The sequence below is a fragment of the Pseudochaenichthys georgianus genome, chromosome 17, assembly GCF_902827115.2.
Source record: "Pseudochaenichthys georgianus chromosome 17, fPseGeo1.2, whole genome shotgun sequence".
NCBI classification, from domain to species: Eukaryota; Metazoa; Chordata; class Actinopteri; order Perciformes; family Channichthyidae; genus Pseudochaenichthys; species Pseudochaenichthys georgianus.
Genome location: NC_047519.1, coordinates 1,921,811 through 1,937,469, shown reverse-complemented (window position 1 = coordinate 1,937,469; position 15,659 = coordinate 1,921,811). Strand labels below are relative to the sequence as shown.

At 42.3% G+C, this 15,659-nt stretch overlaps 1 protein-coding gene and 1 long non-coding RNA gene across 3 annotated transcripts in view; one reads left to right on the top strand and one right to left on the bottom strand.

Annotated features, from left to right (window-relative positions):
- The window catches only part of LOC117462477 (contactin-associated protein-like 2), a 58,951-nt gene that overhangs the window by 40,233 nt on the left and 3,059 nt on the right, over positions 1–15,659 (top strand). The window contains exons 22-26 of one of the 2 annotated variants that reach the window (XM_071206224.1): positions 5,639–5,732; positions 6,444–6,674; positions 6,751–6,822; positions 11,126–11,210; positions 11,587–12,183. In XM_071206224.1, coding sequence (XP_071062325.1) covers positions 5,639–5,732; positions 6,444–6,674; positions 6,751–6,822; positions 11,126–11,190 — 462 coding nt within the window. In that variant the 3' untranslated portion in view covers positions 11,191–11,210; positions 11,587–12,183. Of the gene's footprint in view, positions 1–5,638; positions 5,733–6,443; positions 6,675–6,750; positions 6,823–11,125; positions 11,211–11,586; positions 12,184–15,659 lie in introns of those variants that run through there. The other variant, XM_034104717.2, reaches the window with a different exon arrangement.
- LOC139435545 (uncharacterized) lies at positions 11,686–12,585 on the bottom strand. The gene is made up of 2 exons (XR_011644792.1): positions 12,481–12,585; positions 11,686–11,940 (listed from the first exon to the last, which is right to left on the bottom strand). It is a non-coding gene; the product is annotated as an uncharacterized lncRNA (long non-coding RNA).

Below are 15,659 nucleotides of genomic sequence, written 5' to 3'. Positions count from 1 at the left end.
GATTGTGCTTTCGAAACGAAGTGTTTATCGAACAGAATAACTGTATTTATTATCTGTAGACTGTGGTGACAGTTACGGGACATCATTCACTGTGTCATATAGTGTGTGTTGCAACCCGGACCGGTTAGTGAGGGGACCGGGGTTTGGGGTTATTCCTGCTAGCTTGTCATGCAGAGCAGTTGATGTACTTACCTCTTAGAGATGAATGAATAATGAAGTGTGGAAATCCATTCTGAATGCACCGCCTCTGACTCCCGTTCATCGGATCTACACTGGTGACCCTGACGTTTTCGTGAACGTTTCCGAAGACTCATTGAACATGGCTGATCGCGATGTTTTTGTAAAGCTGCCAGAGTTTTGGAAGCATGCCACTGCGGTGTAGTTCGTACACGTGGAGGCACACTTTGCCTGCCGACAAGTCCGTGACGGGGATTTGAAATATTTCCACGTGGTAGCAGCGATGGAGAGCCCCACGTCATCCAGGTTGGTGGGATGTATCGCAGCCCCCCGCACCATGGCAAATATGAGGCGATTAAGGCCCTTCTCCTTAAGACATTTAGCTTATCTGCTAAGGGGAGGGCCCACCAGATACTTGACATTCAAGGCCTAGGGGACAGCAAGCCATCTCAGCTGATGGAGAAAATACTGAATCTGCTAGGGGGGGAAGAGCCTCGGGTTTTGTTCATGGAGATGTTCCTACGCGAATTGCCTTCCCGGGTTCAGACGGCGCTAGCCAACACGTCCATTACGGAGCCCCGTGCATTGGCTGAAGAGGCCGACTGTTTTGTCTTGGCTACCCCGCAGCCCGGTGCAGAGGCGCTAGCTCTGACACTCAGCGCCCTCTCAACAGTTAAGAAGGCTTGGGGGAGGCTGGACGCGACAGTAACAAGCCGGCGTGCGGACACAGGAGAGTGTTTTTACCACGCGCGGTTCGGGGCCAGCGCAAAGAAGTGTGTCGCTCCCTGCAGCTACAAGCCTCCGGGAAATGGAGGAGCCAGCGCTCTGTAGTGGCCCTGAGTGTTGGCGGCACGAGTAGGCTTCTCTTCGCCAGCGACAGAGTCTCAGGAAGCTTGTTTCTGTGTGACACGGGAGCTCAACGGAGTGTAGCTCCTGCTTCGCGGGAAGACGTCGCTCGTGGGGGACATGGACCGCGGTTGACGGCGGCTAATGGCGGCCCTATTCGCACGTACGGCGTGAGGCCTATGTGTTTGTGTATTGGAGGACAGCGGTTCAACTGGGATTTTGTGACGGCAGACATTTATTTTCCCCTCCTCGGGGCAGACTTTTTATGTGCTCACGGACTCCTGGTGGATGTTAAAAATAAACGCTTGGTTGATGCCTTGACGTTTTCCTCCCTCGTGTGTACACTTGGTAAGGAAGCGTACGACGGGCTGTCGGGAGCGGACATTTTTCTCAGGCTGTTGGCTGAATTTCCAGACCTGACGCTACCCACCTTCTCCGCGCTCACCACCAAGCATGGGGTAGAGCACCACGTCACCACCGAGGGTCTCCCAGTCTACGCCAGGGCCCGGCGGTTGAACCCTTCTAAGCTTGCAGTAGCGAGGGCGGAGTTTTCAACCATGGAACGCCTGGGTATCGTCCGCCGTTCTGACAGTCCTTGGGCCTCTCCTCTACACGTCTTTCCCAAGCCGAACGGCGGTTGGCGCCCGTATGAGGATTACCGCCGCCTCAATGACGCCACGACACCTGACAGCTACCCGGTGCCGGACATTCAAGACTTTTCAGCACATCTGGCCGATATGTCGGTGTTTTCGAAAGTGGACCTGGTGCGTGGTTACCACCAGGTGCCCATGCATCCCTTGGACGTCCCTAAGACAGGAGTGATAACGCCATTTGGACTTTTCGAGTTTGTGCGGATGCCCAAACGTTCCAGTGCCTGATGGATTTGGTGCTGCAGGACCTGCCATTCGTGTTCGTTTACCTGGACGACAAACTCGTTGCCAGCGCTTCGGTAGAAGAGCACCCGTCACACCTCCAAGCCCTTTTCACGAGGCTCAGTCAACATGGGTTGATAATCAATCCTGCAAAGTGCCAGTTCGGGGTTTTTGACATTGACTTCCTCGGACACCGCGTCACCAAGGGCGGTGCAGCTCCCCTGCCGGCGAAGGTTGAGGCTGTTGCGGCGTTTCTTCGCCCACTCACAGCCTGGTCGCTCCGTGAGTTTATGGGGATGGTGACTTTCTACCACCGTTTCATCGCCCGGGCCGCCCACATTATGCGGCCGCTGTATGAGGCTTTAAAGGGCACAACCCCCATCCAGGCGATCGACTGGATGGCAGAAGCTGAGTCTGCTTTTACAGAGGTCAAGACCGCGTTGGCTCAGGCGGCTCTGTTGGCGCACCCATCATCCAGGGCTCCCCTCTCCATTACCACAGACGCATCGGACTACGCCGTTGGTGCGGTGCTCGAGCAGTGGGTGGAGGGCGCTTGGCATCCGACAAAACCCGATCCTGTCCCTCCTTCTCACTGTCTGAGAAGTGAACGGTGACTGTAAAAACTACACTGCACATGCTCAGAGTATTTTCGTATTTAATGTGTGTGGCAAAAAATAATGACCATGGGGGCATAGTGCTGCCATCCCCACCATACGTCATCTCACATCATTCAGAGCTGATTGGCTGTAAGTATGCTAATGCGAGGATAATAAAATGGCGGCTCTACAAAACATTTCAGAGTTTTACGGGGCGCGGTTTGCAATTCGCCCAGCCAATCAGAACTGGGGCACTTTTTTCCCCCCAGGAGAGTACCACCTCTCAGCAGGCAGTAAAAATGGGGGTAAAAGTTCCCGGCACTAAGTATTCTTTTTGGTGTGAACGCGACATAAAGGGCACTAACGGAACTAAAGGGGAAAAGTACTCCGGTGTGAACGCGCCTAAGGTATTAATATAATAAATTAAGGCAGTAAGGTCTCTGCTCTAAGCTAAAATTATAAATCATTTTATTTATATCTTTTTTTTTGTTATTAAGATTGTTATTACATTTTTTACATTTTATACATAAATGCAGAACAAACATATACAGGCAGCAGCCGCCCCCCCTGGCACCCCAAATATTGGTGTGAATGCTGTTTACTTTTTCTAAATATTTTATACTTTTTGAAATATTCAGCTTTTTAAACTCTTTTTGTAACATGGAACTCAAGGGGAGGAACCTTCAAATCCTCTTTTAGCTACACTGTTTGCAAAATGCTTCTCCTTCCACATACTTTCAGCTAGAGTATAATAATCACAAGACATTCAGCTATTAAACTTATTTTTCAGATTTTTGATATCTTTTACACTTTTTGAGATATTTAACTTAGTTTGGAGCTTGGTAAAGATGCCTTCTTCAGATGTTAACATTAGTGTGTATTGCGCAGCTCGTTAAGGCGTAGAGTGCGTGATGTCACAGCTAGAGTGGAGGAGAGCTTGAAATACGCCTTACATTTTTTTGCCTGCCATAATTCCCAAACCCTATACTCCTGGGACATAATTTGATGCTTGAATTGTAGGAAAACCTCTCTTAAGTTGAAAAATAATAAAAAATTAAGCAAAACAATTAAACAAAATGTCTCTTGAGGGCATGAAGTGACAACAACGTTCAACATGTCTCCATTAAAGGGGACCTATCATGCAAAATGCACTTTTTGATGTCTTTTATACATAAATGTGTGTCCCCGGTGCGTTGGGGAACTCATGCAGCGTCAGAAAATAAAACCCTCTCTCTTTTCCTCCGTACCCAAATCTCTAAAAACGGGGCTACAACGGAGCTGATCCAGATTTGCATCCGATATGACGTAATAGTGGAAATGTAGGCTGGCTGTACACCCACGGCCCTATCAGAAACGTTGCTATCAGAAACAATGCCCGACTGTTTTGGACGTAATATGGTCGGTGTTTACATTAGCATCGCTAACACTCAGGGCTAACCTGTACTGCACAGAGCATGTGTGTGAAGAAGCAGGAAATACAAAGGAACTCACCTTGTGGTATATATAATATGCATGGGGTTTCTGATAGTATAGTTGCACATCAGGCACCACAGTGGATTTTATTATAATATTTGTGTATTGTATTTGATAGTTTTTGCATAATATATCATTTTGTTCATTGGTTTGTTAAACATATATTACTACTTAAAAATCAGTTTCAATATTTTTTCTCATGCATAAAGATGAACATATCCTTAGTTTGTTGTAATTCGTGCATGAAGGAGTTAATAAATCACACACTGATGGAACATCCCTATATTGTAATTATTTATATAGGCCTTTTCTATCAAAAATGTTCGGGGTCGGTCAGGGGGTGCTTGGCTGAGAAAATGTTTCAAAGGGGGTACATTACTGAAAAAAGTTTGAGAAGCACTGCCTTAGAGGCCTCCCAGACTGTCCCTACTTTATCTGTTGACCCGTTGTTCACCAGGAAGAAACTCTCAAGATCCTCTGCCTTTAAACTATTACATTCTGTGTCCTGAAGCAAGGACACATTCATCCTCCATCTGCTTTTCTTAACCCCATCTGGTCCATTACTAAGCATAGTTGAACTGCAGCATGATCAGTCAATGCTATAGGTCCTATCGAGCAGTCTGAAACGCTCTCCACCTAATCTTTGCTGATCAGAAAGTAATCTATCCTTGAGTGAGATTTATGGTTGATAGAATAGAATGTATACTCTCTCTCTCGCTCTCTCTATCTCTCTATCTCTCTCTCGCGGGTTGACAAGCCTCCAAATATCTGTCAGTCCAAGGTCCTTCCCCAAAAGCTCGATATTTATATCTTTTAACATTTCTGACATATCTTTTGACTACTTACAGTAGACGCACAAACCTGTAAATATGAGCATGCATACAGCAAAAACCATGATATGAACGGAAACCACCTGAGCTATCTAGTATATCATTAATAATTACCTCTGCAGCTCATCCGGAATGCAGCGGCTCGTCTGGTCTTCAACCTTCCTAAATTCTCCCACACCACGCCGCTCCTCCGCTCCCTCCACTGGCTTCCGGTAACTGCTAGAATCCACTTCAAGACAATGGTACTTGCGTTCCATGCTGCGAATGGATCTGGCCCTTCCTACATCCAGGACATGGTTAAACCGTACACCCCAGCACGTGCACTCCGCTCTGCATCAACCAAACGGCTCGCTGCACCCTCACTGCGAAGGGGACCCAAGTTCCCATCAGCAGAAACACGTGGGTTTGCTATCCTGGCTCCAAAATGGTGGAATGAGCTCCCCATTGACATCAGGACAGCAGATAGCTTACACACCTTCCGGGGGAGACTGAAAACTCATCTCTTTCGACTCCACTTCGAGCAATAGAACTATTAACAAAGCACTTATGGACTGGCTTACCTAAAGCCAGTTGAGTAGCACTTGAAATGTTTTTGCTCTATGAAGCCTGATGTACTTTATGATTCTGTTTTTTTCAAATATGTATTTTGTTGGTCGAGCGCACTTATTGTAAGTCGCTTTGGATAAAAGCGTCAATTAGATTTCTCTGAAGTGTTTCCCATAAAAGGGGCTGCCGATGTGATAACTACCTCTTCGAGCCCACACTGGAAGATGAACAGGTGGAAGCAGCATATGAAAGATAATAGTAGGACTTACTGGTCTTTTCTTTCATCCATGTTCTCCAGCTGGACCACTACCCAGTCTCCACACACTTCCTGCCCAAGGCCTCCGACACCAACTTCAACCTGCTCAAGAGTATCTTTCTTGGAAAAGTATTTGGTAAGTGTGAAGATGAGAACATGTGAGTGTGGATCCTGTTCAGACGGCACTGAAATCTACTGGGGTTATGCATTAGGAGTTTCAGCATCTTGAACGATAAGCTTCAAAATGATCATTTGTAAATCAATTACTCACCCTTGAATTCTTGAATATGAATATGAGAATATGCTTATTTTGAGTGTTGATTAATTTCATTAAATAAAGGTTTGACAAAAGCGAACATATGTCCAAATATCTGTTCACACATGTAACTCGTGCTGTAAACTTCATTCAAACTCATATTTCTCAAACACGTATATTTTTAGAAGAACAAAGCTCTCAGTGATAGATGAGAAAGGGGGGAGACAGAGGTGATGTCAAAAATCTTCCCAGTGCCGGCAACTTTCCAGGTGAGGGACACTGGATGCTGACAGGAGAGGAGTTTAAGAGCAGTTTTAAACACATAGTGTTGTGTGTAAGGGAACTAACATCTGAAAGGAATGGCCACTGTTGCTTACTATAATATAATACCTTTTTCCAATAAGAACTATCCTCAAATGTGCTAATTATAATCAATCAAGATTTCATGCTTTTATTTTTGCTGTTCGTAATTGTTGGTTTAATAGCTAAATATGACATGGATCATCTCTGCTCTTTTTAAGATGAATGAATATGTATGCATGTTCCTTGTTAGAATAATATTATGTTTTGATGGTTATGACCATTATGTAGAAACTGGACAGATTGACCCCATCTTAATCGAGCGCTACAACACGCCGGGCTTTGTGGGCTGTCTGTCTCGCGTCCAGCTGAACGGCGTGGCCCCGCTGAAAGCAGCCCTGCGCTTGGGCCCCGCAGCACCCGTCAGCACCCATGGGATTCTAGTCCCCTCCAACTGTGGAGCATCACCCCTCACCATCTTCCCCATGGCCTCAGCCAGTGACCCCTGGCACGTCGAAGCAGGTAGAGACACAGACAGATGATGCATGTTAACCTCAGAACCAACCACAGTCAGATTCTAACAGATGTTCCTCCACAGCTGGAGCGGTGTTCCCCTTCAAAGAGAACAAGGCCAAGGAAGGAGTGGACCGCAACTCTGCCATCGTGGGAGGTAAATCTCATTCAACTCCTACAGACTGTGAGCTGCAGCTGTCTCCCCCAAACACAATGTCTTTTTCTATCAACATTACACAATTTAAGATTTATCACATCTAATCTTGTCAGGAAGGAGCACAAATATAAAAGCAATAAGTAAAGAAAGAAAATACCTAGAGCAAATGAAGTGGACAATGCACAGGACACATATCCAAGTCAATCAATCAATCAGTTATTTTATTTAGTCCATTATCACAAATGTTACATTTGTCTCAGTGGACTTTACAGTTTGTACAGAATATGAATATGACACACTCTGTCCTTGGACCCTCACATCAGACAAGGAAACACTCCCAAGGAAACCCCACAGTTTAAAGGGGAAAATGGAAGAATCCTCGAGGAGAGCAACAGAGGAGGGATCCCTCTCAGGACGGACAGACGTGAAATAGATGTTGTGTGTAATTTAAAAAGATAATACATTTACAACATAGGTAGCTAGGGCTGCACGATATTGAAAAAAACGGACATTGCGGTTTTTTGTTCCCCTGCGATATATATTGCATTTTTTTTAACCTGTTAAGCCCCAAGGTCCCGGCGGGTACTTTACTTTTTTCTTCACGACACTGTGTCTCAGGGGATCTTAATATTTAAGAACTTATTCATGTGTTATACCAGATTAACGGAAATAATCTCAGCTAACTGACGATACAAACCATGTTTACCAAAACAAAACACAAGTCTCATAAAAAGCATCTAAATGACCCCTGAGCGAAAAATGCTAACGGACTTTGGCACAGAACTCAAGATAAAAGTACCCTTATTATTACTTATTGTAGCTGCACATAAAAGATATCCGATTAAAGCTGAGGTTCCACAGATTATTTAGGTATATAGTATCATCACTGAGTCATCCGAAATCGCGAAGCAAATAGACATCACATTCTAGGGGAGATCTTCTCAGAGACTCCATTAGTCTCCCTTTTTAAAGCTTCTCTCCTGGGGCCTCATTTATAAAGGGATATACGCTCAAAAGATGGCGTACGCCAGTTTCTACGCAATGTTTGCGATTTATAAAATACTAACTTGACGGGAAAACGTGCGGTCCTCCACGCAAACTCTAACCCATGCGTACGCACTAAGCACAAAAACGGAAGAGATGAGAAACTGCGACACCGTTGGCAGAAGGAAGAATGGAGAGAAATATGTGGAAATAATACCATAAATAAAATGTTACCTCTCATTTATCATATATGAAGAATTCATTTTCAAACATTGATTAAAGCCAATCTTAAAATGATTAAACAAACGCCTGTTTGAGACTCCTCAGTGCACACAAAAACATCACTTGGAGAAATAATAAATATGATATATAGATATGTTATATCAAACCACCTCGAATATGTTGTGATAATGTTATGAAATGTTTTCTCATAAATGATGCGGTTTTGCATTTCTATAGGTTGTACGAGCATGGTTTTATATACTACCATGTTTAATCATGTTTTATGCCGTTTGCTAAGACTTGATAAGTCTCTCGTAAAACACAGGAGGTATGGAAGCTAATTGTAGAGCTAATATAACACAACACATTAGTTGTATTTCCTCTAACTGGTGGATATAGAGTTGCTGCAGTAGAGACGCTGCGCACAGCTGATCGACAGCTGGGACACAAACCACCAAATACGAAAACATAATTCAGATCCAGTCATCATGACTCCACTCCGGAGGGATTCCCCGATCACTTCTTACAGTCTCTCATCAGGGGGGGTCTCCTGTCCCCGGTGCAAACACACTGCCTGAGGAAGGCTATGTGTATTCTTTTTTGTCATGAACCTTTTTCGGACCACTTATTTATTTATGTTGGTGACGATCCGACCTCCATGCTGCTCCTCTGGTTCAAACTGCATCCACCAAACAATATGATTGATCTCCACCTCCCCAAAATAACCAGAATCTGACACGGTGTGAGACGTCTTTTTTAGCTGTTCTGTCGTCATTTCCTGCTCTTCTTCCTGCAGTCAGTCAGAATGAATGAATGGGCGTTTCTTTGACTATTTATAGGCAAATCTGGGCATTACGTGAAGCCCGCAAATATGAGGGGCCGTGTAGGCCAAAATTCAAACTCACCTCGCACACACACTACTGAAAACATCTGGCCTTGCACACACACTACTGAAATACTCTCACGTTCACTACTGAACACCTCACACACACACTACTGAACACATCTGGCCTTCCACACACATTACTGAAATACTCTCACATTCACTACTGAACACCTCACACACACACTACTGAAAATTAGGCTCACACACACACTACTGAAAACATCTGGCCTTGCACACACACTACTGAAATCCTCTCACATTCACTACTGAACACCTCACACATACACTACTGAAAATTAAGCCTCACACACACACTACTGAAATCCTCTCAAATTCACTACTGAACACCTCACACACACACTACTGAAAACATCTGGCCTTGCACACACACCACTGAAATCCTCTCACATTCACTACTGTGGGCGGTGGTGGTGAAGTCGATAGGGACTTGGCTTGGGAACTGGAAGGTCACCAGTTCAAGTCCCGGCAAGACCAAGTGCTACCGAGGTGTCCCTGAGCAAGGCACCGTTCCCCACACTGCTCCCCGGGCGCCGTTCAAAATGGCAGCACACTGCTCCTAACACTAGGATGGGTCAAATGCAGAGAAATAATTTCCCCACGAGGGATTAATAAAAGTCCATCTTAACACCTCACACACACACTACTGAAAACATCTGGCCTTGCACACACACTACTGAAATCCTCTCACATTCACTACTGAACACCTCACACACACACTACTGAAAACATCTGGCCTTGCACACACACTACTGAAATCCTCTCACATTCACTACTGAACACCTCACACACACACTACTGAAAATTAAGCCTCACACACACACTCCTGAAATCATCTCACGTTCACTACTGAACACATCACACACACAATACTGCAAATTAACCTCACACACACACTCCTGAAAAACATTTTACTGAAAGGTTCTCAGTAGGGAATGTGCATGTGTTTCACCTATGTGTGTGTGAGGGGATTCTTGCTGTAACGGAAGTCATTCTAATGTAACGGAAGTCAGTGGTCTCTTTGCTAGCCCCGTTAGCTTCATTAGCTCCAGGCTGCTACTCCGAAGTGGTTGTTGTGTTGATGCCTGGTGGAGTATTCTTCATTGAAATATCGCACTTATCGTATGGCTCTGCGGTTCAAACAGACCGTCCATGAATGCAGTTTATTCGGTAAGTGAAATTCAAGCACTTTATTTCTTACTTGTCTTTTTATTCAGCTAACAAGCGAGACGAAGCTACATCTGTGCTAACGATGCTATCCGTAGCATACAAGTTAAAACATAATGGAGAAGTGTAAAACATTAAGAAGGATTATACTGTAAAACATAAGGCTTCTCGGTGAGGTTGGTAAAATAAGGTCATGCTTGTACATTAGTTAGTTTGCTAGTTAGGTAACTGTATGCATTGTTATTGTTCATTTAAAATAGCTATGCTCGACGATGCAGACAGCTAGCGTCACATTAGTGTTGAAGAGCAGAGTACTGTATGAGATTAACCTCACTATAAGATCTGTGTATCTGAAAAATATGAATCTCACGTTTCCAGTTGGTTCCAGAAATAACGTTAACGTAGATAGTGCAATATGGTTTGTTGAGCTGGAGTTGATTTTTGAAGCTTACTGGTTAACGTTCATCATATTAAACGAACGAACCCAAACGTTGTTGTTTTTATTAATATTATTACCAATACTTACTTAGCATTTTATTACCATTACACTGGAGAAACCGACTTATTGTGGCAGCAGAACATGAACATGTAACTTAATGCCTGCATTTGAGGACGAAAACTAGCTCAGTCAATGCTTTAGGGACAAGGACATGATTTGTTTAAATATTAGATATGACGTTATGTGTGCTTCTGTGACAATGAAGCTTATTCATTGCATTACATGTGTTGAAGATGTTTGTCTTTTACCCTTACGTGTGTGTTACAAATGAATGTGAATATGGCATAGGACAAATATTTAAATTGACTGTCTCATGAAAAACGATTCTAAAATAAAAAGGACCACAACTATACAATAATACACAATCCAACTGATAAGATACAGTAAGGGCTTTGATATCCAGCACTTTCTTTAAGGATAACAAAAAGATTATCACATGACATTTGCATGTAAAAAAGTCTGTGACCAACACATTGTTACTTTACATATATATATATATATATTTTTTTTTTGTTTAATGTTTCCAGGTGATGCAGCAGACAGACCAGAGGATGCTGACCACGAGAGACAGACCTATTCCAAACATCAGTGAACTTCAGCATCGACTCAAAGGTACAAGGAATCGAGAAACGTTCTGGTTTAAATAGATAAAGTAACAACTATAATCAGCTTTCACATTTCAATGTATTTAAGGCAATTATTATTTTACATTGTGAGAATTGCTACCATTTGTCTCGACATGTTGTCTGTAAAAGACGTGGTAAAAGTGGTTCTTGCAGTGAGACAACCGAGCAGTTGAATATTATTTAATAAGATATGTTAATGTTGATTAACTGCAGACTGTTCATTCATAATCTGATTATCTTTGTAGTACAAAGTGATGAATTAAAAAAACACATTATTTCTACAGCCGCTAAATAAACAAACGTTTCATAAATAACACACTTGCTCTGCAATAATGTCATATGTTTCTTGTCATTTCTGTTAGGAAAGGACATACCTGAAGGACACAACTGCCTCACCGTTTTCTCAGAGGGGCAAGAAGAAAATGAAAAGCTGATTTCAGATTAAAGACCAATACAGGACATTCACTAAGAAACTACACTTTTATTGTGAACACAAAGTCAAACAGGACCATCATTTGTTTGTGGCAGCTGAGCCCAGTATGGGCTCACAGATGCAGTTAGGGGGTTTCTTCATCAGGCCTGGTCCTCCTCCATCAGGCCACGTCCTCATCCCAGAGAAAGACCTCTCCACCTTCTCCAGCCAAACCCACAGACAGGACATCCGTCACGCTGAGGTTTCTCCCAAAGTCTCTGCACGCTGTCTCAATTGATCCACACTGTGAATATGAGGGGGAAATGTGTGTCATAAATGCTTTAGACAATAAGAAATATGAAGTTAACTGTAAGGAATGGCTCATTCTTTTTTAAATAGACAAAACTATTACTGTATTTCAATATCTCATGTCTGAAAGTTTAATTTAAAAGAAGAAGGGGCCCCAAAAATAAAGATTGGTATATCAATAAATGTAGTTGATTGTGTCTTTTTAATTGTTTAAAGTAGATAGAACTGGTACTTAAGAGTTTGAATACAATCTGGTTGCGGAGGAGGCACACAGGTAAGAGCATATAGCTACCATCACATGTAACTAAGCTTGACTTGAATTTATTAAAAGTATAATTAAGTAACAGCAACAAATCAATAACAAATCGTGCAAAAATGTGAATCTTTGCTGGGTCCACTGTTGAATTTACCACATATTGTATGTTTTAGAAACCTTAAGGCATGTAAAGATTTGTATGCAAGTAATATCCCAAAACTCAATAAATACCGTAGATTATTATTGAAAGTTATGCTGAATAGTTTCATGTTCACTTACCTTAAGCAACGTAAAACGTGCAGACCGGGGGGAATACAAATACTTGTATTTCTCTTTTTTGGTTTGCAAGGGTGTCACCTTCCGCGGAGCCCATTTTCTGTAGTATTATCCTAACAAAGGGAACAACCCTTATTTAGGTTTTTTAAAAAGTGACAATATCAGCTTGCATTCATCCGACAAAAATACGACACAGGGTATTGTCTAATTGCTGGTTGTCTTGTGTTTTTATGGGATTTGGATAACGGATTTATTCTATAAAATATTTTTGAATGGTTTTCACTTAATACTGTTATAAAGTCGGCTGCGGACAGCCGGGCTGTAGCAAATAGTGCAGCAGATCTACACAGCTAGTTAGCATTATTAACAGCTATTTATGTACATTTTCAAGTTCTGCTTGAAAGCAAGTTCCTGCAAACTGTTCAAACAAACGCTTCAACTTGTACCATTTATAATCTGTATGTTTGAATATGGATCTTAAATCGGCGTGACGTTGAAGCAGCTGCAGTTCCTTTAAGCATACCGTTAGCATTTTGCTTCTGGCAACTAGATTTATGATTTGAAAATTATAAAAGTAGGGTAGACATGTGGATATTATCCGGCTGAACAAAACGTGACCCGTCTCTTAAATGCGTCTCAACCACAGACCTTATTTCCAGCTAGTTTCAAACCATATTGCAATATCTACGTTAACGTTATTTCTGGAACCAACTGGAAATGTGAGATTCATATTTTTCAGATACACAGATCTTATAGTGAGGTTAATCTCATACAGTACTCTGCTCTTCAACACTAATGTGACGCTAGCTGTCTGCATCGTCGAGCATAGCTATTTTAAATTAACAATAACAATGTATACAGTTACCTAACTAGCAAACTTACTAATGTACAAGCATGACCTTATTTTACCAACCTCACAGAGAAGCCTTATGTTTTACAGTATAATCCTTCTTAATGTTTTACACTTCTCCATTATGTTTTAACTTGTATGCTACGGATAGCATCGTTAGCACAGATGTAGCTTCGTCTCGCTTGTTAGCTGAATAAAAAGACAAGTAAGGAATAAAGTGCTTGAATTTCACTTACCGAATAAACTGCATTTATGGACGGTCTGTTTGAACCGCAGAGCCATACGATAAGTGCGATATTTCAATGAAGAATACTCCACCAGGCATCAACACAACAAACACTTCGGAGTAGCAGCCTGGAGCTAATGAAGCTAACGGGGCTAGCAAAGAGACCACTGACTTCCGTTACATTAGAATGACATCCGTTACAGCAAGAATCCCCTCACACACATAGGTGAAACACATGCACATTCCCTACTGAGAACCTTTCAGTAAAATGTTTTTCAGGAGTGTGTGTGTGAGGTTAATTTTCAGTATTGTGTGTGTGAGGTGTTCAGTAGTGAATGTGAGAGGATTTCAGTAGTGTGTGTGTGAGGCTTAATTTTCAGTAGTGTGTGTGTGTGAGGTGTTCAGTAGTGAATGTGAGAGGATTTCAGTAGTGTGTGTGCAAGGCCAGATGTTTTCAGTAGTGTGTGTGTGAGGTGTTCAGTAGTGAATGTGAGAGGATTTCAGTAGTGTGTGTGCAAGGCCAGATGTTTTCAGTAGTGTGTGTGTGAGGTGTTCAGTAGTGAATGTGAGAGGATTTCAGTAGTGTGTGTGTGAGGCTTAATTTTCAGTAGTGTGTGTGTGAGGTGTTCAGTAGTGAATGTGAGAGGATTTCAGTAGTGTGTGTGCAAGGCCAAATGTTTTCAGTAGTGTGTGTGTGAGGTGAGTTTGAATATTGGCCTACACGGCCCTTCATACGCAAAAGCTGCACTGCATTTCGAGTCGGTTGTGATTTCTAAAGGGAAACCGGCGTAGGAAGTGCTGTACGCACTTTCCTCGCCGGTACGCAATGTTTGGTGAATCGGAAAATGTCGGAACATTTCTGTACCTATTTTTTGGATTTCTACTACGTAAGCAACCTTCCCACGTGAATCCTACGCACGGCATTATAAATGAGGTCCCTGGACGCGAGAATAACGAACAAAGCATAACAGTAAGAAACCCATTTCTTCTGTCAGAAGCAAACAGAGAAAAGCTTCCTCTCTGTCACCAGGAAAAACTCTTGGATGTGTCATCTGACCGCAGCCTAAAGATGACATTTGAAAACTCCACTCTCACGCAGTTTTGGGTGTGTGTGAAAAAGGAGCATCCTGAGCTGGGAAAAACAGCTTTGGAGCAGCTACTGCCCTTTGGATCAACATATTTGTGTGAGGCCTCCTTCTCTGCAATGACTCTGATCAAAACAAAGCATAGAAACAGACTGGGCCTGGAAAAGAGTCTGATCACTGCTGTGTCCTCTCTGCCACCAAGGATGACCAAGATCCTCAGTGAAGGACAAGCACACGTTTCACACTAAATTGAGTGCTAAAGTGCTCTTATTATTACGTGTTAGTGTTATTGCAATTTATAGTTTATTTATTATGACAATTGTTTGTTTTTTTTGCCAATGTTTTGACACTAAATTGTATGTTCCATTTTCAAATGCAGTTTAATGCACCTAAAACTCATTAATGGTGTCATTGCAGTGTTATTATGTAGTTTTTTTGTAATTGCACATTTGTATTACAATGTTTTGTTTTGAACCCTTTCATGCATTGTGACTGCTTATTTAATGCTGTTTTCTTGTTTATGCATGGGGTTTTGGATGGTAGCACATCAGGCACCACATTTTATTATAATATTTGTGTATTGTATTTTATAGTTGTTGCATAATATAACATTTTGTTCATTGGTTCGTTAAACATATAATTATTACTTAAATATCTGTTTTAATTCGTTATGTTCTTTGTTTGTTGTAATTCATGCATGAAGGAGTTCATAAATTACACACTGATGGAACATCACTATATTGTAATTATTTATATAGGCTTTTTCTATCAAAAATGTTCAGGGTCGGTCAGGGGATACTTGGCTGAGAAAATGTTTCAAAGGGGGTACATTACTGTAAAAAGGGAGCCAGTGTAAGCCAAGACTGTAGTAATGTAGTCCCTTTTACCTTGTTCTTGTCAAACGCTGCAGCATTTTGAATCAGCTGAAGCGACTTGACTGACTTCTTGGTACTCCCTGATAATAAAGAGTTACAATAATCCAGCCTAGAAGTAACAAATGCATGGACTAGTTTCTCTGCAT